At 43.7% G+C, this 24846-nt stretch overlaps 1 protein-coding gene across 1 annotated transcript in view; it reads left to right on the top strand.

Annotated features, from left to right (window-relative positions):
- LOC311133621 (integrin alpha-7-like) overlaps positions 1-19404 on the top strand; it is a gene marked incomplete at its 5' end in the record, with an annotated part of 59831 nt that extends 40427 nt beyond the window's left edge. The window contains 13 exons of the mRNA XM_084167141.1: positions 477-646; positions 998-1147; positions 1761-1876; positions 3106-3289; positions 8805-8959; positions 9233-9310; positions 9575-9677; positions 9943-10161; positions 10356-10472; positions 11199-11312; positions 14426-14524; positions 14753-14878; positions 18913-19404. Coding sequence (XP_084023267.1) covers positions 477-646; positions 998-1147; positions 1761-1876; positions 3106-3289; positions 8805-8959; positions 9233-9310; positions 9575-9677; positions 9943-10161; positions 10356-10472; positions 11199-11312; positions 14426-14524; positions 14753-14878; positions 18913-19065 — 1784 coding nt within the window. The 3' untranslated portion in view covers positions 19066-19404. The remainder of the gene's footprint in view (positions 1-476; positions 647-997; positions 1148-1760; positions 1877-3105; positions 3290-8804; positions 8960-9232; positions 9311-9574; positions 9678-9942; positions 10162-10355; positions 10473-11198; positions 11313-14425; positions 14525-14752; positions 14879-18912) is intronic.
- Positions 19405-24846: the final 5442 nt, after the last annotated feature.

Here is a 24846-nt window from a genome sequence, read left to right as displayed (position 1 = left end):
TGTGGTAATTTGTCCAGCTGTGTTAAATAGTGTGGTAATATGTCCAGCTGTGTTAAATAGTGTGGTAATATGTCCAGCTGTGTTAAATAGTGTGGTAATATGTCCAGCTGTGTTAAATAGTGTGGTAACATGTCCAGCTGTGTTAAATAGTGTGGTAATATGTCCAGTAGCTTATCTCTGGTGTGTTGTAGTGCTGCATTTCTCTGACTCTTCTTCTCTTTCTCTTTCTCTTTCTCTTTCTCTTTCTCTTTCTCTTTCTCTTTCTCTTTCTCTTTCTCTTTCTCTTTCTCTTTCTCTTTCCCTTCCTTCCTTCCTTCCTTCCTTCCTTCCTTCCTTCCTTCCTTCCTTCCTTCCTTCCTTCCTTCCTTCCTTCCTTCCTTCCTTCCTTCCTTCCTTCCTTCCTTCCTTCCTTCCTTCCTTCCTTCCTTCCTTCCTTCCTTCCTTCCTTCCTTCCTTCCCTCCCTCCCTCCCACTAGCTCTGGTCCTACTCATTGAGGCTGACACCGAGCGCAGGAAGCTGGGCCTGCCCCACCGTGTTAGCTTCCTGGGTCAAAGTGCACAGGCGGCGGAGTACATACACACTGACGAGGTGGAGCTGAAGGGTCAACGTCATCCCGCCTGCCAGAGCGCCACCTTCCAACTAAACGTACAGTACAATATGACGCAGTCATTTGATCTGGAAGACACACAGGAGGCGTTACAGAGTACAACTGCAGAACATATCAAATACTTTTTCTTGGTTGGAGCACTATGCAACATGAAAAAGGGTAAAGTGAAGTGTTCAGTTCTCTCAGTGCTCTCTATCGCCCCCTACATGCAGCTGCATAGTGTTCCAACCCTGTGAAGAAATGGTATTTGAGATGTGCTTTATCTAGCTAAACTGGCATAATCGAACAATTTATTAATTGTCTTAGTTGAATGAAAAAAAGTATTATTTCCTTCCAACTCCAATATCATATGATCCCGTTTAGTAATCTTTTAATTATTTCCCATTCAGGAGAATATCCGTGACAAGCTGCGTCCCATCTCTCTGGCCATCACCCATACCATCAGACCCCCCATGTTCTCCTCAGACACTAACCCAGAGGAACGAGACACGCTACCTCCTGTACTGAGTGTTGCCACCTCCAACACCCTGCACTCTGAGGTCAGTACCTCGACCTCCTGTACTAAGTGTTGCCACCTCCAACACCCTGCACTCTGAGGTCAGTACCTCGACCTCCTGTACTGAGTGTTGCCACCTCCAACACCCTGTACTCTGAGGTCAGTACCTCGACCTCCTGTACTGAGTGTTGCCACCTCCAACACCCTGCACTCTGAGGTCAGTACCTCGACCTCCTGTACTGAGTGTTGCCATCTCCAACACCCTGTACTCTGAGGTCAGTACCTCGACCTCCTGTACTGAGTGTTGCCACCTCCAACACCCTGCACTCTGAGGTCAGTACCTCGACCTCCTGTACTAAATGTTGCCACCTCCAACACCCTGTACTCTGAGGTCAGTACCATAACAACAGAACCAGGGAACATACTGATTTGCATTTTCAAGTTCATGAAGGAAGACTTGAAATGGTTGTGTTACAGGCCTAATTAATACATGCCTGTGTGATACAGGGATACTACAGGGTTTTGTTATTTCATAGTGGGGGAACCAGGTTCCAAAGTGAAATCATTTGGACATTAAAAAAGATTTAAGGTCAATTCTATGATTTGAATTTTTTCCATGTCCATCCCTGAGATGAAGTCTGTATCCTCCGTTGCAGGTGAATTTCCTGAGGGAAGGCTGTGGTGATGATAAGATCTGTCAGAGCAACCTGAAGTTGACCTACCAGTTTGGAACCCGACCTATCACCTCTGACCTCTTCACCCCTCTGCCAAGGTTTGTATGACTTCTTCTTTATATTTCCTCATTCCCCAGAGAAGAGGAGTTCAGCAATTCCAATAGCTGTTACATTCTACCTTCTATTTTACCATGCCTCTATATCTGAGCTGCCCGACACTGTCCCTGGAGAGCCAAAATGACAAAATGGCACCCACAGACACGGTCGCCCTGTTTCTAGCTCCTAGACAACTTTGGAGTATTTCATTTCCTATGTTATTTGCCAAGAATGTTTCTTGTATTATTGCCTGCAGCCGAAAATAACTTATATTCACACCATTATATATATATATATATATATATATATATATATATTTATTACGGACTCTGACATTGCTCGTTCTGATATTTCTTAATTTCTTTATTTTAACTTTTTGGATTATGTGTGTATTGTTTTGTATTGCTAGGTATTACTACACTGTTAGAGCTTGAAACACAAGCATTTCGCTGCACCTGCAATAACATCTGCAAATCTGTATATGCGACCAATAAACTTTGATTTGATTTGATTACCCTCCTGTAGGTTTTTCGCTCTACCCCAGTTGTAACTAACCTGATTCAGCTTATCAACCAGCTAACTATTATAAGAATCAGGTCTGCTAGATTAGTGTCAGAGTCATCTCGGTTAACCCAGAACTAAAGTCTTGCGTAATTGGTTAGCTGCTCAATAGTTCTGGGTCCATATATGTTAAGAGACGAGATTAAGAGATTCTAGAACGTGGAACGGATTCGCAAACGAGGAGCTCCACCCTCTCTCTTTGCAAATTATCGTCCCGAATGTCTCCTCCCCTTCCAAAATTCGAAAGATACTAATAAACAGTGTCCAAATAACCAGTGACGAAACCCCCCCCCCCCCCCAAAACCAGAACTACCGCTGCTCGTTGTCCCAGGCATCCCATTCCTTCCTGACAGATTCTACGGTACCAGTTATGTACACCTAGATCTGTCCACCAGAGATTAGGGTTGGAGAGAAAACACTCCTACAGTAGTGCTCCAGGAACGGGGTTGGGCCGTCCTGCCCTACATCTTAAACAACCTCAGATGGGTATTATTCTTCCTTTTTTGTTTCACTGTTCCTTCATATCCAACCACTTTTTTTTCTAGTTACCTCATGCCCCTCTCATTCCAGAGATGGTGAGGAGGTGTTCTCTCTGTTCTGACCAGAGATCCTATGTCTAACCACTCTCTCTATTCCTCTTTTCTATTTCCTTTTTATCCCTTCATTCCAGGGACGATGAAGAGGTGGCGGTGTTTTCTCTGTCTGACCAGAGGTCTGTGGTGTTGGAGGTGACCGTCACCAACATGCCCTCTGACCCTCTGTACCCAGAGGAAGACGGAGATGATGCCCACGCTGCCCAGCTACTGGTGAACCTTCCGGACACCCTGTCCTACTCTGGCTTCAGGGGACAACAGGTACACACACCAAACACACACACGCATATACACACATTCACGGTCATGTTCAACCTCTCCTTGTCCAAGTCAGTAATCCCCACGTCTTAAAACATTTTACTACAGTGGGCTAAATCAGGGTCACACGTTGTGATTCTTGGCACTCTTAAACAAATCCACGTTGAAACAAATGTATACACCTCATACACATGGTTATGGTCTTTAAAAAAAGAAGACCTGTCAGATGTAGAGATGAAATGTATTCCATTTTGAGTTTGCATCCCAATATTTCACTTTACTATACATCAGAGAAGACTGAAATATAACAAAACCATTTGACATAGAAACACCGGAATTTCAGCGTAAAATAAATAAATAATGTTGATTTAATTATGAAAAATATTAATAACATTCCACCCGTGAGGCCACTAGAGGGCGATTTGATCATTTGGCTGCAGGAAAGGTCTACAATGACTACAATCATTCCTCTTCCCAAGACCTCTAAGGCTTCATGCCACCATGACTACCACCCTGCAGCACTCACATCTTTAATTAAAGTGCTTTGAAAGGCTGGTCATGGCACACATCACCTCCATCATCCCAGACACCCTAAACCCACTCCAATTTGCATACCGCCCCAACAGATCCATAGACGATGCAATCTCAATTGCACTCCACACTGCCCTCACCCACCTAGATAAGAGGAATATGTTAGAATGCTCTTCATTGACTGCAGCTCAGTGTTCAACACCATTGTCCCATCCAAGCTCGTCACCAAGCTTAGGACCCTGGGACTGAACACCTCCCTCTGCAACAGGATCCTGGACTTCCTGACGGGCCGCGCCCAGGTGGTGAGGGTAGGCAACATCACCTCCGCCACGCTGACCCTCAACACCGGGGCCCCACAGGGGTGTGTGCTTTGTCCCCTCCTGTACTCCCTGTTCACCCATGACTGCGTGGCCACGTACAAATCCAACACCATCATCACGTTTGCTGACGACACAATGGTGGTAGGTCTGATCACCAGCGACAATGATACAGCCTATGGGAGGAGGTCAGAGACCTGGTGGTGCTAGGAAAACAACCTCTCCCTCAACGTCAACAAGACCAAGGAGCTGATCATGGACTACAGGAAACGAGCCCATCCACATCGACGGGGCTGCAGTGGAGCGGGTCGAGATTTTCAAGTTCCTCGATGTCCAAATCACTAAGGACTTGGTTCACATGCGCACAATCGTGAAGAAGGCGCGACAGCACCTCTTCCCCCTCAGGAGGTTGAAAAGGTTTGGCATGGGCCCTCAAATCCTCAAAATGTTATACAGCTGCAACATTGAGAGCATCTGGTATGCCAACAGCACCGCCCTCGATCGCATGGCGCTACAGAGGGTGGTGCGGACAGCCCAGTACATCACTGGGGCCGAGCTCCCTGCCATCTAGGATCTCTATATCAGGCGGTGTGACAGGAAGGCCCGTAAAATCATTAAAGACTCCAGCCACCCAAGCCATAGACTGTTGTCTCTGCTTCCGCACGGCAAGCGGTACCGGTGAAGTCTGACACCAACAGGCTCCTGAACAGCTTCTATCCCCAAGCCATAAGACTGCTCAATGGCTAACAAAATGGCTACACTGACTAGTTGACCCTTGTATTTATTCCTATGCACACTCACAGGACTCTACACACTCACGCATACTGACACTCCAACACACACATAACATGCACACACTTTTATATTGACACACGTACACTTACTCACATACAATCATCATATATGCTGCTGCTACTCTGTTTATCTTATATCCTGATGCCTAGTCACCTTACCCCTATACATACACTACATGACCAGAAGTATGTGGACACCTGCTCATCGAACATCTCATTCCAAAATCATGGGCATTAATATTGAGTTGGTCCCCCCTTTGCCGCTATAAAAGTTTCCACTCTTCTGGAAAGAATTTCCACTAGATGTTGGAACATTTCTGCCGGGACTTGCTTCCATTCAGCAACGAGCATTAGTGAGGTTGGGCACTGATGTTGAGCGATTATGCCTGGCTCGCAGTCGGTGTTCCAATTCATCCCAAAGGAGTTCGATGGGGTTGAGGTCAGGGCTCTGTGCAGGCCAGTCAAATTCTTCCACACCAATCTCGACAAACCATTTCTGTATGGACCTCGCTTTGTGCACGGGGGCATTGTCATGCTGAAACAGGAAAGGGCCTTCCCCAATCTGTTGCCACAAAGTTGGAAGCACAGAATCGTCTAGAATGTCATTGTATGCTAAGGGGACTAGCGCGAACCATAAAAAACTGCCCCAGACCATTATTCCTCCTCCAACAAACTTTACAGTTGGCACTATGCATTGGGGAAGGTAGCGTTCTCCTGGCATCCGCCAAACCCAGATTCGTCCACCGGACTGCCAGATGGTGAAGCGTGATTCATCACTCCAGAGAACGCGTTTCCACTGCTCCAGAGTATAATGGTGGCGAGCTTTACACCACTCCAGCCGACGCTGATCTTAGGCTTGTGTGCGGCTGCTCGGCCATGGAAACCCATTTCATGAAGTTCCTGACGAACAGTTCTTGTGCTGACGTTGCTTCTAGAGGCAGTTTGGAACTTGGTAGTGAGTGTTGCAACCGAGGACAGATGATCTTTAGACGCTACGCGCTTCAGCAATCGGCGGTCCCGTTCTGTGAGCTTCTGTGGCCTACCACTTCGCGGCTGAGCCGTTGTTGCTCCTAGACGTTTCCATTTCACAATAACAGCACTTACAGTTGACCGGGGCAGCTCTAGCAGGGCAGAAATTTGATGAACTGACTTGTTGGAAAGGTGGCATCCTATGACGGTACCACGTTGAAAGTCACTGAGCTCTTCAGTACGGGCCATTCTACTGCCAATGTTTGTCTATGGAGATTGCATGGCTGTGTATTGATTACTGCATTTATATTGATTACTGCATTGTTGGGTTTGTAGTTTGCAAGAAAGGCATTTCACTGTACTTGTACATGTGACATTAAAAACTTGAAATATGAAACACACACAACCTGTCCTACTCGGGTACACACACCTAACTCTAGCCTTGATCCTCACCAGGGTTGGGATCAATTCCACAAATTCAATTTAAATTAAATTCTCTCGCCGTGTAAATTCAATTTATTTTTAATTAAAATTCCAGTTCAGTCTTTGAATTCAGAGATACAGTGGGGGAAAAAAATATTTAGTCAACCACCAATTGTGCAAGTTCTCCCACTTAAAAAGATGAGAGAGGCCTGTAACTTTCATCATAGGTACACGTCAACTATGACAGACAAAATTAGAAGAAAAAAATCCAGAAAATCACATTGTAGGATTTTTTATGAATTTATTTGCAAATTATGGTGGAAAATAAGTATTTGGTCAATAACAAAAGTTTCTCAATACTTTGTTATATACCTTTTGTTGGCAATGACACAGGTCAAACGTTTTCTGTAAGTCTTCACAAGGTTTTCACACACTGTTGCTGGTATTTTGGCCCATTCCTCCATGCAGATCTCCTCTAGAGCAGTGATGTTTTGGGGCTGTCGCTGGGCAACACTGACTTTCAACTCCCTCCAAAGATTTTCTATGGGGTTGAGATCTGGAGACTGGCTAGGCCACTCCAGGACCTTGAAATGCTTCTTACGAAGCCACTCCTTCGTTGCCCGGGTGGTGTGTTTGGGATCATTGTCATGCTGAAAGACCCAGCCATGTTTCATCTTCAATGCCCTTGCTGATGGAAGGAGGTTTTCACTCAAAATCTCACGATACATGGCCCCATTCATTCTTTCCTTTACACGGATCAGTCGTCCTGGTCCCTTTGCAGAAAAACTGCCCCAAAGCATGATGTTTCCACCCCCATGCTTCACAGTAGGTATGGTGTTCTTTGGATGCAACTCAGCATTCTTTGTCCTCCAAACACGACGAGTTGAGTTTTTACCAAAAAGTTATATTTTGGTTTCATCTGACCATATGACATTCTCCCAATCCTCTTCTGGATCATCCAAATGCACTCTAGCAAACTTCAGATGGGCCTGGACATGTACTGGCTTAAGCAGGGGGACACGTCTGCACTGCAGGATTTGAGTCCCTGGCGGCGTAGTGTGTTACTGATGGTAGGCTTTGTTACTTTGGTCCCAGCTCTCTGCAGGTCATTCACTAGGTCCCCCCGTGTGGTTCTGGGATTTTTGCTCACCGTTCTTGTGATCATTTTGACCCCACGGGGTGAGATCTTGCGTGGAGCCCCAGATCGAGGGAGATTATCAGTGGTCTTGTATGTCTTCCATTTCCTAATAATTGCTCCCACAGTTGATTTCTTCAAACCAAGCTGCTTACCTATTGCAGATTCAGTCTTCCCAGCCTGGTGCAGGTCTACAATTTTGTTTCTGGTGTCCTTTGACAGCTCTTTGGTCTTGGCCATAGTGGAGTTTGGAGTGTGACTGTTTGAGGTTGTGGACAGGTGTCTTTTATACTGATAACAAGTTCAAACAGGTGCCATTAATACAGGTAACGAGTGGAGGACAGAGGAGCCTCTTAAAGAAGAAGTTACAGGTCTGTGAGAGCCAGATATCTTGCTTGTTTTTAGGTGACCAAATACTTATTTTCCACCATAATTTGCAAATAAATTCATAAAAAATCCTACAATGTGATTTTCTGTATTTTTTTTTCTCAGTTTGTCTGTCATAGTTGACGTGTACCTATGATGAAAATTACAGGCCTCTCTCATCTTTTTAAGTGGGAGAACTTGCACAATTGGTGGCTGACTAAATACTTTTTCCCCCCACTGTAATTCAATTCCTCTGAATTCCAGTGTTAGGTAAATTCCAAGACTGCAAATCCCAATTCAATATTATCCCCAACAATTCCACAAATTCCAATTAAAATTCAGTTCCCTCTGGTTTAAGGCTGATCATTTCACTGTTCAGACAACCTAGCTATATGGGAAATATAGGAATACAGGTTGAAATGATTAAAAACAAATCGTACAGTCAATTTTTTAATACTATGGTCATTAATTCCATTAACTGGGACATTTTAAAATATTGAATTCCAATTCAATTCATTTCCGAAGATTAAATGTTTTTACAATTCCAATTCAATTCCAGTTAAAAAAGTCCAAGCAGTCTAATTCCAATTCAATTCCAATTCCATAACTTGAATACTCAAATGTAATTAAATGTAAATGATCCACTTCATGAGTGAATTCAAGAATTGAATTGGAATTTCAAAGTAAATTGGACTTGACCCCAACCCTGACCCTAACCCTGCCGGACACCCTTTCCTACTCTGGCTTCGGGACAACAGGTATTCACACTTAAACGTTTCCATTCCTCTCAGATCTCCACCAGTGTCTAGGAGGTAGGGTCTAGGGGTCGATTCTGGACAGGGCTGACATGTTACGCTTAGAGCCAGGAGTTTTTCCTGACCCAGGAAAAACTATGTTGGTGATGTGGTCAGGGAAACCTTAGGGCAACTTTACCTTGCTACAGTAGCAGTATAATGATCCTGTTTCCTGTTTCCTGTGTGTAGGTGGTGTGCCAGGCCAATCAGAATGGCTCTCAGGCAGAGTGCGAGCTGGGAAACCCCCTGAAGAGAGATGCTATACTGAAGTTCTACATCATCCTTAGCACCTCTGCTATCACCATAGAGACCACGGAACTCACTGTCAACCTCCTGCTGGCTACGTAAGTCCTGGCTGGGCAACTTATTTTCATAGTTGTTCCATTTAACGCATCTTTGTTTTCTCGTACTGTAAAAAAACACTGTTTATTTTCATATCATGGCAATTCACAAGGTGAATGGCTTTGCTTGGTACTACACTAATAAAACATTCATTGCACATGGAAGGGAATTACTAGTTTCAATATATGTATTCAAATTGATATAGCTAGAAATGAAGATAGAACGTTTATCCAGATTGCAGTCAATATGATATGTGTGTGTTGTCTCCTCCTCAGTATCAGTGAACAGCGAGACCTGGCCCCAGTCATAGCCGTGGCTAAAATCATCATAGAGCTCCCCCTGGCTGTCAGTGGGTAAGTCACACCCTCATATCACTGGTGTGTCAAACTAATTTTGCCCACGGTGGCCACATTCAGTACAGTGAGTCAGTAGGTCAAAAACACATTCATTGATTTGATTTATTTAATCCAGGATAGTGACAGTCCACTCTGTAACACTTGCTGCTGTTTTCAAGGAGTCCTGAGATCCATAAAAACAGTAAACAGTGGTACCATAAGACTCTCAGGCTCTGTCCAGCTGTCCACTGACCCTACCTGTCTGTCTCTGTGTTGTTTCAGGCTGGCCAGACCACACCAGCTGTTCTTCAGTGGGGCTGTGAAGGGGGAGAGCGCCATGGAGACTCTGGACGATGTGGGGAGTGCTGTGGAGTTTGAGTTTATGGTGAGAGAAGAAGAGAGGAGTCAAAAGACGATGTAGCATGATAATGTAGCATGAAAATGTAGCATGCTAATGTAGCATGGAAATGTAGCATGCTAATGTAGCACAGGGATATACAGTATTCTAAGGCTGTGAACCTTGGAAGATATACGATGAAAAGCTATGCAGTGTTGTGAAGAGAGCAATATATGAATATTTTGATGTGTTTTTTTAAATCATTGATCATGTTTCATTCGGTTAACTATTCAGTCCTTCATGTTTTAATCAGGTGACCAACACCGGGCCGTCCCTGCAGACGCTAGGCTCCGCCTTCCTCAACATCATGTGGCCTCACGAGCTGTCCAATGGGAAGTGGCTCCTGTACCCCACTTCTCTCCACTTCCATGGCCATCCAGAAACACCCTGTACCCCCCACACCTCCCTCAACCCACGCAAGTTCACCCACAGCTCTCCTTCTGACGACCAGCCACAGGCTGCAGGCCTGAAGGTAGGCTTTTAGTTGTCTTGAGCCATAAGGGGTTCCATAAATTGAGATATTGTCCAGAAATAACCACATTGGACAAAAAGTGTACACCTCCCCACACCCATGAGCTAAAGCATAATTATATTGTTTGCCTAAAACTAAGTATTTTGTTGTTTCATGAGATTTATTTGATCTCTGCTTCCTATCCCTGTGAGCAGGCCAGGAGGAAGGGGCGGTCCCACCCAGAAGAGGAAGGGCATGTGATGACCAAGGGCAGTCTGGGTAGGACCACGCCTGCTGTGGCCGCCTCAGAGAGACGCAAGTCACTCAAACTGGTGAGAGAGAGGGAGAGAGATGGACAGGGAACAAGAGGGACAGGGAACAAGAGGGATTACAATGGGGTTGTAACCAGTGTTGGGGAATCTACTCCGACAATATAGTTTACCAGTTACTTCACACTGGAAGAAGTTAAGTAACACTAAAGCTACGCTGAAGAAAATACAGTTTACTTAACTAAAGCAACTTTGTGAGATATTATCATATCTAAATCTGAAACGTCATAGACTACAAATCGCAAGAACAGATCACTCTGGAGACAGATTTGAACAGAATGTGTAATTTATCCTATTAACCACATAAACAGAAGTGAGAATTATAGGCAGGTCTGATGCCGAAAAATAAAGGAAATTCTGGCCTACTTCACCCATATTTTCTCTTCTTTTTGCAAAAAAAGTTGTGTGTAGTTCCAATAGTTAGCTACACCACTACATGGCTATAAAGTAATTAACTAACACTGTGAAACACTACCAAGAGTTGAATTTAGTTCAACTGCCACCAAGCTACTGTAAAATCTAGTTAAATTACTAGTTGAACTACATGTAGTTCACCACTCTCCAACACTGGTTGTAATCAAGCCAGCACCACAGAAAACATCACATAGCTCACGTGCTGCAAACATGCCCTAGAGCCCTGCATCTCAGCGCATCCATACTGTGAGTTTGATTGAATACCAGCCCAGCTATTCTCATCGATGGTCTTCCCAACCCTCTGTGTGTGTGTAGGACTGTCTGCTGGGTTCAGCGCGCTGTGTGGTGTTCCAGTGTCCTCTCTACAGCTTCTCTGGCTCAGCTGTCCTCAAGATCCAGGGACGCCTTTGGAACAGCACCTTCCTGGAGGTAAAACACCACGTCACCTATCGCATTGTGTTGTTATGTGGTAATAGCAAAGACTACCATTCCCATGACGCAATTGGCCCCACACGACACGTGGCGTCACAGCGCCTTCCTGAAGGTAAAACAAACAAACACGTCACATTACATTTCTGTTTTAGTCATTTAGCAGACACTCTTATCCAGAGCGACTTACAGTAGTGCATTCATTTTAACATACAGTGGGGAAAAAAAGTATTTAGTCAGCCACCAATTGTGCAAGTTCTCCCACTTAAAAAGATGAGAGAGGCCTGTAATTTTCATCATAGGTACACGTCAACTATGACAGACAAAATGAGGAAAAAAAATCCAGAAAATCACATTGTAGGATTTTTATGTATTTATTTGCAAATTATGGTGGAAAATAAGTATTTGGTCACCTACAAACAAGCAAGATTTCTGGCTCTCACAGATCTGTAACTTCTTCTTTAAGAGGCTCCTCTGTCCTCCACTCGTTTCCTGTATTAATGGCACCTGTTTGAACTTGTTATCAGTATAAAAGACACCTATCCACAACCTCAAACAGTCACACTCCAAACTCCACTATGGCCAAGACCAAAGAGCTGTCAAAGGACACCAGAAACAAAATTGTAGACCTGCACCAGGCTGGGAAGACTGAATCTGCAATAGGTAAGCAGCTTGGTTTGAAGAAATCAACTGTGGGAGCAATTATTAGGAAATGGAAGACATACAAGACCACTGATAATCTCCCTCGATCTGGGGCTCCACGCAAGATCTCACCCCATGGGGTCAAAATGATCACAAGAACGGTGAGCAAAAATCCCAGAACCACACGGGGGGACCTAGTGAATGACCTGCAGAGAGCTGGGACCAAAGTAACTAAGCCTACCATCAGTAACACACTACGCCGCCAGGGACTCAAATCCTGCAGTGCAAGACGTGTCCCCCTCCTTAAGCCAGTACATGTCCAGGCCCGTCTGAAGTTTGCTAGAGTGCATTTGGATGATCCAGAAGAGGATTGGGAGAATGTCATATGGTCAGATGAAACCAAAATATAACTTTTTGGTAAAAACTCAACTCGTCGTGTTTGGAAGACAAAGAATGCTGAGTTGCATCCAAAGAACACCATACCTACTGTGAAGCATGGGGGTGGAAACATCATGCTTTGGGGCTGTTTTTCTGCAAAGGGACCAGGACGACTGATCCGTGTAAAGGAAAGAATGAATGGGGCCATGTATCGTGAGATTTTGAGTGAAAACCTCCTTCCATCAGCAAGGGAATTGAAGATGGAACGTGGCTGGGTCTTTCAGCATGACAATGATCCCAAACACACCGCCCGGGCAACGAAGGAGTGGCTTCGTAAGAAGCATTTCAAGGTCCTGGAGTGGCCTAGCCAGTCTCCAGATCTCAACCCCATAGAAAATCTTTGGAGGGAGTTGAAAGTCCGTGTTGCCCAGCGACAGCCCCAAAACATCACTGCTCTAGAGGAGATCTACATGGAGGAATGGGCCAAAACACCAGCAACAGTGTGTGGAAACCTTGTGAAGACTTACAGAAAACGTTTGACCTGTGTCATTGCCAACAAAGGGTATATAACAAAGTATTGAGAAACTTTTGTTATTGACCAAATACTTATTTTCCACCATAATTTGCAAATAAATTCATTAAAAATCCTACAATGTGATTTTCTGGATTTTTTTTTCTCATTTTGTCCGTCATAGTTGACGTGTACCTATGATGAAAATTACAGGCCTCTCTCATCTTTTTAAGTGGGAGAACTTGCACAATTGGTGGCTGACTAAATGCTTTTTTCCCCCACTGTAGCTGGTGAGACTACATATCCCAATCGTAGCAAGTACATTTTCCCTCAACAAAATATTTATCAGCAAAGTCAGTGCTAGTAGGAAAAAACAAGTGTTTTTTGAGCTTATAGCTTATAGATAGATATAACCTGCTCTCACGTATTGTGTTATGTGTTTTAACATAGACTACTGTTCCCATAAAGCAATGCATAACTTGTGGTGGTTGATAGAATTGTATGGCCTTGTATGACTACACAATGATGCACTTTGCTAGATGAAGCATCTGGTTATTAAAAGTAGTAATCCTGCGCCTGGTTTCATCAATGAACAAACACAACACTACCACTCAACGACACTCAACCTCTCAACAGTGGCCATTGCTCTCTGTCACAGCTCCAACCTTTATGTCTCTGCTTGGCACGTTTTCCTGAAGTACCACTTAATGCAAGTGCATGTTAACAGTAGCATTTGTATCGATGAAACAGTAACTGTGAAAGGGCATTATGAAGGAGTGAGAGCAATCACAGACTGTAACTACAAAGGCAACACGAGGGCGGGCGGAACAGGAGGGACCCTTTGCATTGTACTTTGACAATGTATTAATCAGCATAAGCCGTCATTATCCGTGTTCCGTGTCATTCATTGTTATAAAACAATGAGGATAAGTCATGGGATTTGGCTAAAGCACAGACTGATCTCGGTCTCTTTCCAGGCTAACCTATTATTGATCATCTCATATAAATATATCATTGATAATGTCATTGATAATGTTTGGCCAGTGTAATCTCCTCTCCCTAGTAAATGTCTGTGTTGATGAGGTCCTCTGCTTCTGCTTGCTCTTTGGGGTCTAGGCTGGGCTGCTATAAAGCACGTTGTGCCAAGACAAGTACTGATGTTTAAAGGGCTTTATGTAAACCTCTGATGGATACATCATTTATTGACGAGTTCTCTTGCCGTCAAGAGTTTCCTTCAGACCATGTTCTGGAGATGCTGGTCAGAGGCTCTCTAATCTCCTTCACCTAGTAAAGACTAGTGTTTCTCCTCTCCTCTCCTCTCCTCTCCTCTCCTCTCCTCTCCTCTCCTCTCCTCTCCTCTCCTCTCCTCTCCTCTCCTCTCCTCTCCTCTCCTCTCCTCTCCTCTCCTCTCCTCTCCTCTCCTCTCCTCTCCTCTCCTCTCCTCTCCTCTCCTCTCCTCTCCTCTCCTCTCATCTCCCCCTCTCTCCCCCCCCTCTCATCTCCCTCTCTCTCTCTCTCTCTCTCTCTCTCTCTCTCTCTCTCTCTCTCTCTCTCTCTCTCTCTCTCTCCCTCTCTCTCTCAGGAGTTCCAATCAGTCAGTGCTCTGGAGCTGCTGGTTAGAGCCAACATCACAGTCAAGTCCAGCATCAAACACCTGGTGCTGAGGGATGCTGCCGCACAGGTAACACACACACACACACACGCACACTGAGAGACACACACACACACACTCAGAAACTCACACTCTTAACTATTAACATGAATAACTAGAGCTATGAGTATTTCCTGACCATATGACCTGACCAGGAAAAGACTATGGGCTCTAACTACTAGTGACACATACACAGTAAAGACAAGACACTTCACAATAAAGCACTCATTGCTTTATATTGCTGTGTTTTCCCTGTAGGTCCCAGTGATGATTTACCCAGAGATTGGTCTGACTGCCCAGTACTGGATCCCCTGGTGGTGGATCCTCATAGCCATCCTGGCTGGTATCCTGGTGCTGGCTCTGCTGGTCTGCATCCTCTGGAAGGTACCAACACCTAGTATAACCCATAATAAACACCTACATATTCCTACATATCTCTATTATACTGGTGCTGGCTCTGCTGGCATGCATACCGTAGAAGATACAACACACATCAAATGACTTAGTTACTGTACCTACATACACTATATATAAAAAGTATGTGGATACCCATTCAAATTAGTGGATTTGGCTATTTCAGCCACACCCGTTGCTGACAGGTGTATAAAATCGAGCACACAGCCATGCAATCTCCATAGAAAAAGATTGGCATTAGAATGGCCTTACTGAAGAGCTCAGTGATTTTCAACGTGGCACGTCATAGGATGTCACCTTTCCAACAAGTCAGTTCATCAAATTTCTGCCCTGCTAGAGCTGCCCCGGTCAACTGTAAGTGCTGTTGTTGTGAAGTGGAAACGTCTATGAGCAACAATGGCTCAGCTGCGAAGTGGTAGGCCACACAAGCTCACAGAACGGGATCACCAAGTGCTGAAGCGTGTAGCGCGTAAAAATCGTCTGTCCTCGGTTGCAACACTCACTACTGAGTTCCAAACTGCCTCTGGAAGAAACGTCAGCACAAGAACTGTTCATCGGGAACTTCATGAAATGGGATCTTAGCCTAAGATCACCATATGCAATGCCAAGTGTCGGCTAGAATGGTGTAAAGCTCGCCGCCATTGGACTCTAGAGCAGTGGAAACGCGTTCTCTGGAGTGATGAATCACGTTTCACCATCTGTCAGTCCGACGGACTAATCTGGGTTTGGCGGATGCCAGGAGAACGCTGCCTGCCTGAATACATAGTGCCAACTGTAAAGTTTGGTGGAGGAGGAGTAATGGTCTTGGGGTGTTTTTCATGGTTCATGCTAGGCCCCTTAGTTCCAATGAACGAAAATCTTAACGCTACAGCATACAATGACATTCTAGACGATTCTGTGCTTCCAACTTTGTGGCAACAGTTTGGGGAAGTCCCTTTCATGTTTCAGCATGACAATGCCCCCGTGCACAATGTGAGGTTCATACAAAAATGGTTTGTCGAGATTGGTGTGGAAGAACATGACTGGCCTCCACAGAGCCCTGACCTCAACCCCATCAAACACCTTTGGGATGAATTAGAACGCCGACTGCAAGCCAGGTCTAATCGCGCAACATCAGTGCCCGACCTCACTAATGCTCAAGGGGCTGAATGGAAGCAAGTCCCCGCAGCAATGATCCAACATCTAGTGGAAAGCCTTACCAGAAGAGTGGAGGCTGTTATAGCAGCAAAGGGGGGACTAACTCCATATTAATGCCCATTGTTATGGAATGAGATGTTGGACGAGCAGGTGTCCACATACGTTTGGTCATGTAGAGTATCTCTATTACCCTGGCTGGTATCCTGCTGGCTCTGCTGGTCTGCATCCTCTGGAAGGTACCAACATCTAGTATAAACTATAATAAACATAGCTTCCTACATATCTCTATTATACTGCTGCTGGCTCTGCTGGCCCGCATCCTCTGGAAGGTACCAACACCTAGAATTACTGATTTATTGTCACATCCACCAGATAGTTTGAATAAAACATGATTTATTGTCACATCCACCATATAGTTGAAATAAAACATGATTATTGTCACATCCACCAGATAGTTTAAATAAAACATGATTTATTGTCACACCCACCAGATAGTTTAAATAAAACATGATTTACTGTCACATCCCCCAGATAGTTTAAATAAAACATGATGTATTGTCACATCCACCATATAGTTTAAATAAAACATGATTATTGTCACATCCACCAGATAGTTTAAATAAAACATGATTTATTGTCACACCCACCAGATAGTTTAAATAAAACATGATTTACTGTCACATCCCCCAGATAGTTTAAATAAAACATTATTTATTGTCACATCCACCAGATAGTTTAAATAAAACATTATTTATTGTCACATCCACCAGATAGTTTAAATAAAACATTATTTATTGTCACATCCACCAGATAGTTTAAATAAAACATTATTTATTGTCACATCCACCAGATAGTTTAAATAAAACATTATTTATTGTCACATCCACCAGATAGTTTAAATAAAACATTATTTATTGTCACATCCACCAGATAGTTTAAATAAAACATTATTTATTGTCACATCCACCAGATAGTTTAAATAAAACATTATTTATTGTCACATCCACCAGATAGTTTAAATAAAACATTATTTATTGTCACATCCACCATGCAGATATCCAATTTCCATTATTCTCTTATCATTCAATTTCTTTGATATTACCATCTAGTCCATCTCTCTGCTCTATTCTCTAGTCCATCTCTCTGCTCTATTCTCTAGTCCATCTCTCTGCTCTCTCTTCTCTAGTCCATCTCTCTGCTCTATTCTCTAGTCCATCTCTCTGCTCTCTCTTCTCTAGTCCATCTCTCTGCTCTATTCTCTAGTCCATCTCTCTGCTCTATTCTCTAGTCCATCTCTCTGCTCTATTCTCTAGTCCATCTCTCTGCTCTATTCTCTAGTCCATCTCTCTGCTCTATTCTCTAGTCCATCTCTCCTCCTCTCTCTTCTCTAGTCCATCTCTATGCTCGCTCCTCTAGTCCATCTCTCTGCTCTATTCTCTAGTCCATATCTCTGCTCTTTCCTCTAGTCCATCTCTCTGCTCTCTCCTCTAGTCCATCTCTCTGCTCTCTCCTCTAGTCCATCTCTCTGCTCTCTTCTCTAGTCCATCTCTCTGCTCTCTCCTCTAGTCCATATCTCTGCTCTCTCCTCTAGTCCATCTCTCTGCTCTCTTCTCTAGTCCATCTCTCTGCTCTCTCCTCTAGTCCATCTCTCTGCTCTATTCTCTAGTCCATCTCAGCTCCTCTCTCTCCTCTAGTCCATATCTCTGCTCTCTCCTCTAGTCCATCTCTCTGCTCTCTTCTCTAGTCCATCTCTCTGCTCTCTCCTCTAGTCCATATCTCTGCTCTCTCCTCTAGTCCATCTCAGCTCCTCTCTCTTCTCTAGTCCATCTCTCCTCCTCTCTCTTCTCTAATCCATCTCTCCTCGTCTTTACTTACATTCCAACTGCGCTCTCTCTCTCTCTCTCTCTCCCTCTCTTCCTCCTTCCCTTCCCATCTCTGTTGTAACTCCCTCTCCTCCTTCTCCTCCCTCCCCAGTGTGGGTTCTTCAAGCGTACAGAGCGCCGCCCGCAGTACGAAACAGAGTACTACCGCGCCCACATGCATGCTCAGCCCTCTGAGGTTGAGAAGCAGGCGTCAGACCAATAGGTTCCTGCCCTCTCGTCTCTCCAAGTGGTAAAGCCATGCACCCTGGCCTGCTCTGCACAATGGCTTGCTCTGGACCTTGGCCTGCTCTGCACTGGCCTGCCAGTGCTGTGACTTTGCCTGAGTTGTGATCTGTAAACCTTTGTATACCTGAAACAAGTTCATCCTGGCATTGTAGGAGGTTGTGTACATGATCTCTTCCTTATGAGATTGTCCTTCCTGTTCTATTCATGAATAATCTCATTTCATCTGGTCACACGTCACCTTTTTTTTTTTTTTTTTTTTTTTTGTCATTTAGCAGACGCTCTTATCCAGAGCGACTTACAGGAGCAATTAGGGTTAAGTGCCTTGCTCAAGGGCACATCGACAGATTTTTCACCTAGTCGGCTCGGGGATTAGAACCAGCGACCTTTCGGTTACTGGCACAATGCTCTTACCCACTAAGCTACCTGCCGCCCTCACCTGATTAGATTAGGTTAGAATGCCAGAATGAACTTGTTCCTTGTTTCTCACAAAATGGTGGTGCAGGAGTGTGTTGACAGCATAAGGTTATTATGCTGTGTGGTGTGTTTACTTTGCTTGTTGTGTGTCACCTGTTTTATTCAAACTTTACGCAAATCACCTGGATGTTTTTGGCTTTTGTGGCACATGCACAATGTTTCAGAATCAGCAACCAAAATGTTTCCTTGGGTTAAACAGCAACATCAACCTAGTCTCTCTCTCTCTCTCTCTCTCTCTCTCTCTCTCTCTCTCTCTCTCTCTCTCTCCCTCGCTCTCTCCCACAGTGTGGTTTCTTCCGTCGGGTCCAGTATGAAGATAAAGTGCCTCAATACCATGCGGTGAAGATCCCCCGTCAAGACCGGCCCCAGTTCCAGCAGAAGGCAGGGATCCTCCAGAAGAAGGAGTGGGCCACACACTGGAGCGACGGAAGCTCCTGAACAACAACAACAAACAAGGAGTAGAATAAGAACAACAAACAGCCATTCAACCCTATGACACTCACTGACTCTGCAGTGGAACAAACGTGTGCAGACAGACTGACCGTGTCACAACAGTGTTGTGCACATTGAGGCTATGTCCTGATTCTTCACCCTTCTTCTGAAGTGTGCACGTGCACACTTCCCGTCATGGATTTATCAATGGTGAAAACTCACCCAAGCCAATGCTATTCTACTGTATTCTACTGTATTCTACTTTTAAAATGACTGGATCAATATTCTGGACTGCTACTGCTACTGCTGACTGACTGACTATCTGACTGACTGACTATCTGACTATCTGACTGACTGACTATCTGACTGACTGACTATCTGACTGACTGACTATCTGACTATCTGACTGACTGACTATCTGACTGACTGACTGACTATCTGACTGACTGACTATCTGACTATCTGACTGACTGACTATCTGACTGACTGACTATCTGACTGACTGACTATCTGACTGACTGACTGACTATCTGACTGACTGACTGACTGACTGACTATCTGACTGACTATCTGACTGACTGACTATATGACTGACTGACTATCTGACTGACTATCTGACTGACTATCTGACTGACTGACTATATGACTGACTGACTATCTGACTGACTATCTGACTGACTGACTATATGACTGACTGACTATCTGACTGACTATCTGACTGACTGACTATCTGACTGACTATCTGACTGACTGACTGACTATCTGGGGAGAATCTATATATACTATGCCTTGCATTGGTGTTTTACTGACTGTAATACTGCACACAGACTTCTGACTAGACCAATACTTATCTATCAGATTGATCAATACATATACAGTGGGGAAAAAAAGTATTTAGTCAGCCACCAATTGTGCAAGTTCTCCCACTTAAAAAGATGAGAGAGGCCTGTAATTTTCATCATAGGTACACGTCAACTATGACAGACAAAACGAGAAAAAAATATCCACAAAATCACATTGTAGGATTTTTTATGAATTTATTTGCAAACTATGGTGGAAAATAAGTATTTGGTCAATAACAAAAGTTTCTCAATACTTTGTTATATACCCTTTGTTGGCAATGACACAGGTCAAACGTTTTCTGTAAGTCTTCACAAGGTTTTCACACACTGTTGCTGGTATTTTGGCCCATTCCTCCATGCAGATCTCCTCTAGAGCAGTGACATACACAAAAAAAAATGTATGCACGCATGACTGTAAGTCGCTTTGGATAAAAGCGTCTGCTAAATGGCATATTATTATTATTATTATTATGTTTTGGGGCTGTCGCTGGGCAACACAGACTTTCAACTCCCTCCAAAGATTTTCTATGGGGTTGAGATCTGGAGACTGGCTAGGCCACTCCAGGACCTTGAAATGCTTCTTACGAAGCCACTCCTCCGTTGCCCGGGCGGTGTGTTTGGGATCATTGTCATGCTGAAAGACCCAGCCACGTTTCATCTTCAATGCCCTTGCTGATGGAAGGAGGTTTTCACTCAAAATCTCACGATACATGGCCCCATTCAGTCTTTCCTTTACACAGATCAGTCGTCCTGGTCCCTTTGCAGAAAAACAGCCCCAAAGCATGATGTTTCCACCCCCATGCTTCACAGTAGGTATGGTGTTCTTTGGATGCAACTCAGCATTCTTTGTCCTCCAAACACGACGAGTTGAGTTTTTACGAAAAAGTTATATTTTGGTTTCATCTGACCATATGACTTTCTCCCAATCCTCTTCTGGATCATCCAAATGCACTCTAGCAAACTTCAGACGGGCCTGGACATGTACTGGCTTAAGCAGGGGGACACGTCTGGCACTGCAGGATTTGAGTCCCTGGAGGCGTAGTGTGTTACTGATGGTAGGCTTTGTTACTTTGGTCCCAGCTCTCTGCAGGTCATTCACTAGGTCCCCCCGTGTGGTTCTGGGATTTTTGCTCACCGTTCCTGTGATCATTTTGACCCCACGGGGTGAGATCTTGCGTGGAGCCCCAGATCGAGGGAGATTATCAGTGGTCTTGTATGTCTTCCATTTCCTAATAATTGCTCCCACAGTTGATTTCTTCAAACCAAGCTGCTTACCTATTGCAGATTCAGTCTTCCCAGCCTGGTGCAGGTCTACAATTTTGTTTCTGGTGTCCTTTGACAGCTCTTTGGTCTTGGCCATAGTGGAGTTTGGAGTGTGACTGTTTGAGGCTGTGGACAGGTGTCTTTTATACTGATAACAAGTTCAAACAGGTGCCATTAATACAGGTAATGAGTGGAGGACAGAGGAGCCTCTTAAAGAAGTAGTTACAGGTCTGTGAGAGCCAGAAATCTTGCTTGTTTGTAGGTGACCAAATACTTATTTTCCACCATAATTTGCAAATAAATTCATTAAAAATCCTACAATGTGATTTTCTGGAAAAAAAATTCTCAATTTGTCTGTCCTATGATGAAAATTACAGGCCTCTCTCATCTTTTTAAGTGGGAGAACTTGCACAATTGGTGGCTGACTAAATACTTTTTTCGCCCACTGTAGATAGACTGAGCACTGACACTCAAATGGACTTTTACTACTGACAGGCATCAATATTCACTGATCTTTTCTGATAGGCTAATAGATCAACACACACTTATTTCAAAGCCACTGCCTATGACTCTGACTGCTTCTTGCCTTAACTACTGTACTGCAAGATCGAAAAGGGCAAAGAAAAATGATGTTTATATATTATTGTTTAGCATTTTAATTTTAGTTACTGTAATACTACTGTTGGTACAACGTTAGAATGAAACAATCTGACAACACCAGCTCCCATTTAGAGAAGATTGACCATTTGGTACCTAATGAATACCGCCCAGCCTTCTGCCTGTTCACTGCTATGGCCATAACATTGTGATCAGTTGAATTTATTGTGTTGTAGCTATTTCAAGGACTGTGTCCTCTAGAGAGCTTAGGCTTTTGTTTTGTTTTGTGTCGGGTCGGCTGTGAGGAACAGCCATTGAGGAATTCACAATAACAATCCATCACTTTTGATGATCTTGAAGGAAACAACTTCAACATAGGAAACGACAATATCAACAGCCACAGCTCATGGTAGGAGATATTAGATCCAAATAAACAAAGTTTATATTTGTGGTTGAGTACCACATTGTTCAGGTACTTCACATATCCCCCTGCAGCCCCCTAGATGTCCTCAATAATTTGAAACCCTGATGGGAAAGATGATTGTAAATAATAATTTATTACAGTTTGTATTTACATAAAAGTGCCTTATGGCTTAATTCAAAAAGAGAGAGAATGAGTTGGTAGGAAGAGGATGAAAACTAACTTTGGAGCTACTGAAGGTTTGCTGAAGGTTTGCCGAAGGTTTGCTGAAGGTTTACCGAAGGTTTGCTGAAGGTTTGCTGAAGGTTAAGGTACATAATTCGTAGAGTGTTTCAGGACCCAGTTTAAAACATATATGTAGGGCCTGGAGTTTTCTCTGGTCAGGTTACGTGGTCCAGAGAAACTCCTGGCCCTATCACCCCTGAAGTGAATGGATATGAGAAGAGCCCTGTACACACAATGAATATACAGCCCTGTACACACAATGAATATACAGCCCTGTACACACAATGAATATATACGGCCCTGTACACACAATGAATATACGTCCCTGGTGTCTACAGGGCCATGAGCATGCAGAGTCAACGTTGTGATTTAGATATTGCTGGACAATCTTGTAATAGCATGAAAGAATATCGGTGTTGTTCAGATGATATTATTTTTTTGTCATGATTTTATTTATTTGTTTTACCATTGTAAATAACAACAAAAGTCAAAGACTAATTAAATGAATTTAGTTTGAGAATCGACTGGGTTTGGTCTTGGTATTTCCGTTAAAATGCCAGAACCTGCATAATGTCTTGTGGACACTAGATGGCGATAACACACTCTGGTTTGGCTTGGAAAGAGGGATGTACTGTATACAAATTTACATTTTAGTCATTTAGCAGACGCTCTTATCCAGAGCGACATACAGTTAGTGAGTGCATACATTTTTCATACTTTTTATCATACTGGCCCCCCGTGGGAATCGAACCCACAACCCTGGCGTTGCAAGCGCAATGCTCTACCAATTGAGCTACAGGAGGCCTACTGAGCTACACAAATCTCAAGAATACTTAAAATGTTTGTAAAAACTGTTCATATAGAAGAAAACATTGTTTAGAGAATGTATGCAGAGTTATCCTTATTTACAATAAATGGTACATCCAAAAGGATGAAAGGATATGCTTTTTGTAATTGTAGACAGTCTGAACTGTATATAGCACTGAGAGACAGTAGGCTTTTGTTCCTGTTATATTGGTTAAATAGAATTGCCTGCATGGTTCAACGCACAGATACAAAAATTGCCATTGTATGTTGATATGTTTTGGTATGTTCTGGTATGTTCTGAATATGTTTTAATTTAACTTTTATTTAACCAGGTTAGTCTCATTGAGATAAAAGTCAATTTTTCAATAGAGACCTGGACCATGACAGCAGCATGAACACATCAGTTTCAGACAAACAGGAATATGACATCAACCAGACTAAGATACGTCAGTATAACTAGCAGTAAAGAACATGTACACGACACAAGTCAGAAAACATTAGGCCCTGTATGTGAAACTACAGGGCCATTGCAGTATCAAAACTACTTCAGTAAAACAAAACGCTTCCTTACATAAGGCAACGCCGACTAGTGACATCTGGTGACAACCAGAAACAGCTACATGACTCAATCTGTTAATCTATTTGACCTTTGAAATCCTCCAGGGACACCAAGTCCAGGAGTTTTAGGTTGGCTTTTGTTAACACAAAACAATATGGATCTGAGGTTTTAAGTGTTTTCATTTCGAGCTAGAAGAGAGGATAGATAAAATGGCAGTTTTCCTAAAAATACTTATAAAGATGAATATGTACCAGCAGAGTTCTCCCCAAAGAATGCAAGAGTGTCGCTGCGCCACCTTGTGGACTGGCTGTGGCACTACGTAATAATGATTATATATATATATATATTTTTTTTTTTTTTATCAAATTGAAGCCAGGCACCACACACTAATAAGGTATTTGTTTTGCTCCAGATTGCAGGAAATGGCATTTACAGGTGTTAAAAAATGCAAATATCTCTGAGTCCAAAGGGGGCCACTGCCCCCTCCAGGCCTCTCCTTTCCACCGTACTCAGCAGCTAAGTAAAGATCACTGTAATGATCACAAAGATGAGTACTAATCCTAATCAGTGTGTGTGTGGATGGCAGGGAGAATTTTATTTGTATGTATTTTCTGTAGCAGAGCTTCGACTGTTAAATGCACCTCAGCTGTAGCATAAAACAGTGGAAAGAGGCACGTCGCTAGCTGCCATTGTACCGGAGAACAAGCGCCCACGTGTGGACTATTCGGCCTCCCTATCTTTCCATCACAGTATAGACAAGGTCGGAGGAGTGCCGCGTCATAGTTCTGCCCCTGCCTGCTATGAGAGTGAGTGATTGAGTGAGTGAGTGAGTGAGTGAGTGAGTAAGTGAGTGAGTGTGACAGCCAGCCAGCCAGCCAGCGCTTTAGCCAGCCCGTTATCCCGTCGCAACCCAAACCTGTGGCTGCATCACTGCCTGGTATGGCAATAGCACCGCCCTCGATCGCATGGCGCTACAGAGGGTGGTGCACACACATACATACACACACACATTTACATTACATTTACGTCATTTAGCAGACGCTCTTATCCAGAGCGACTTACAAATAGGTCCA

The sequence above is a fragment of the Coregonus lavaretus genome (genome assembly GCF_964263955.1).
Source record: "Coregonus lavaretus genome assembly, chromosome: 8".
Lineage (NCBI taxonomy): Eukaryota > Metazoa > Chordata > Actinopteri > Salmoniformes > Salmonidae > Coregonus > Coregonus lavaretus.
This window is presented reverse-complemented; position numbering and strand designations above follow the sequence as displayed.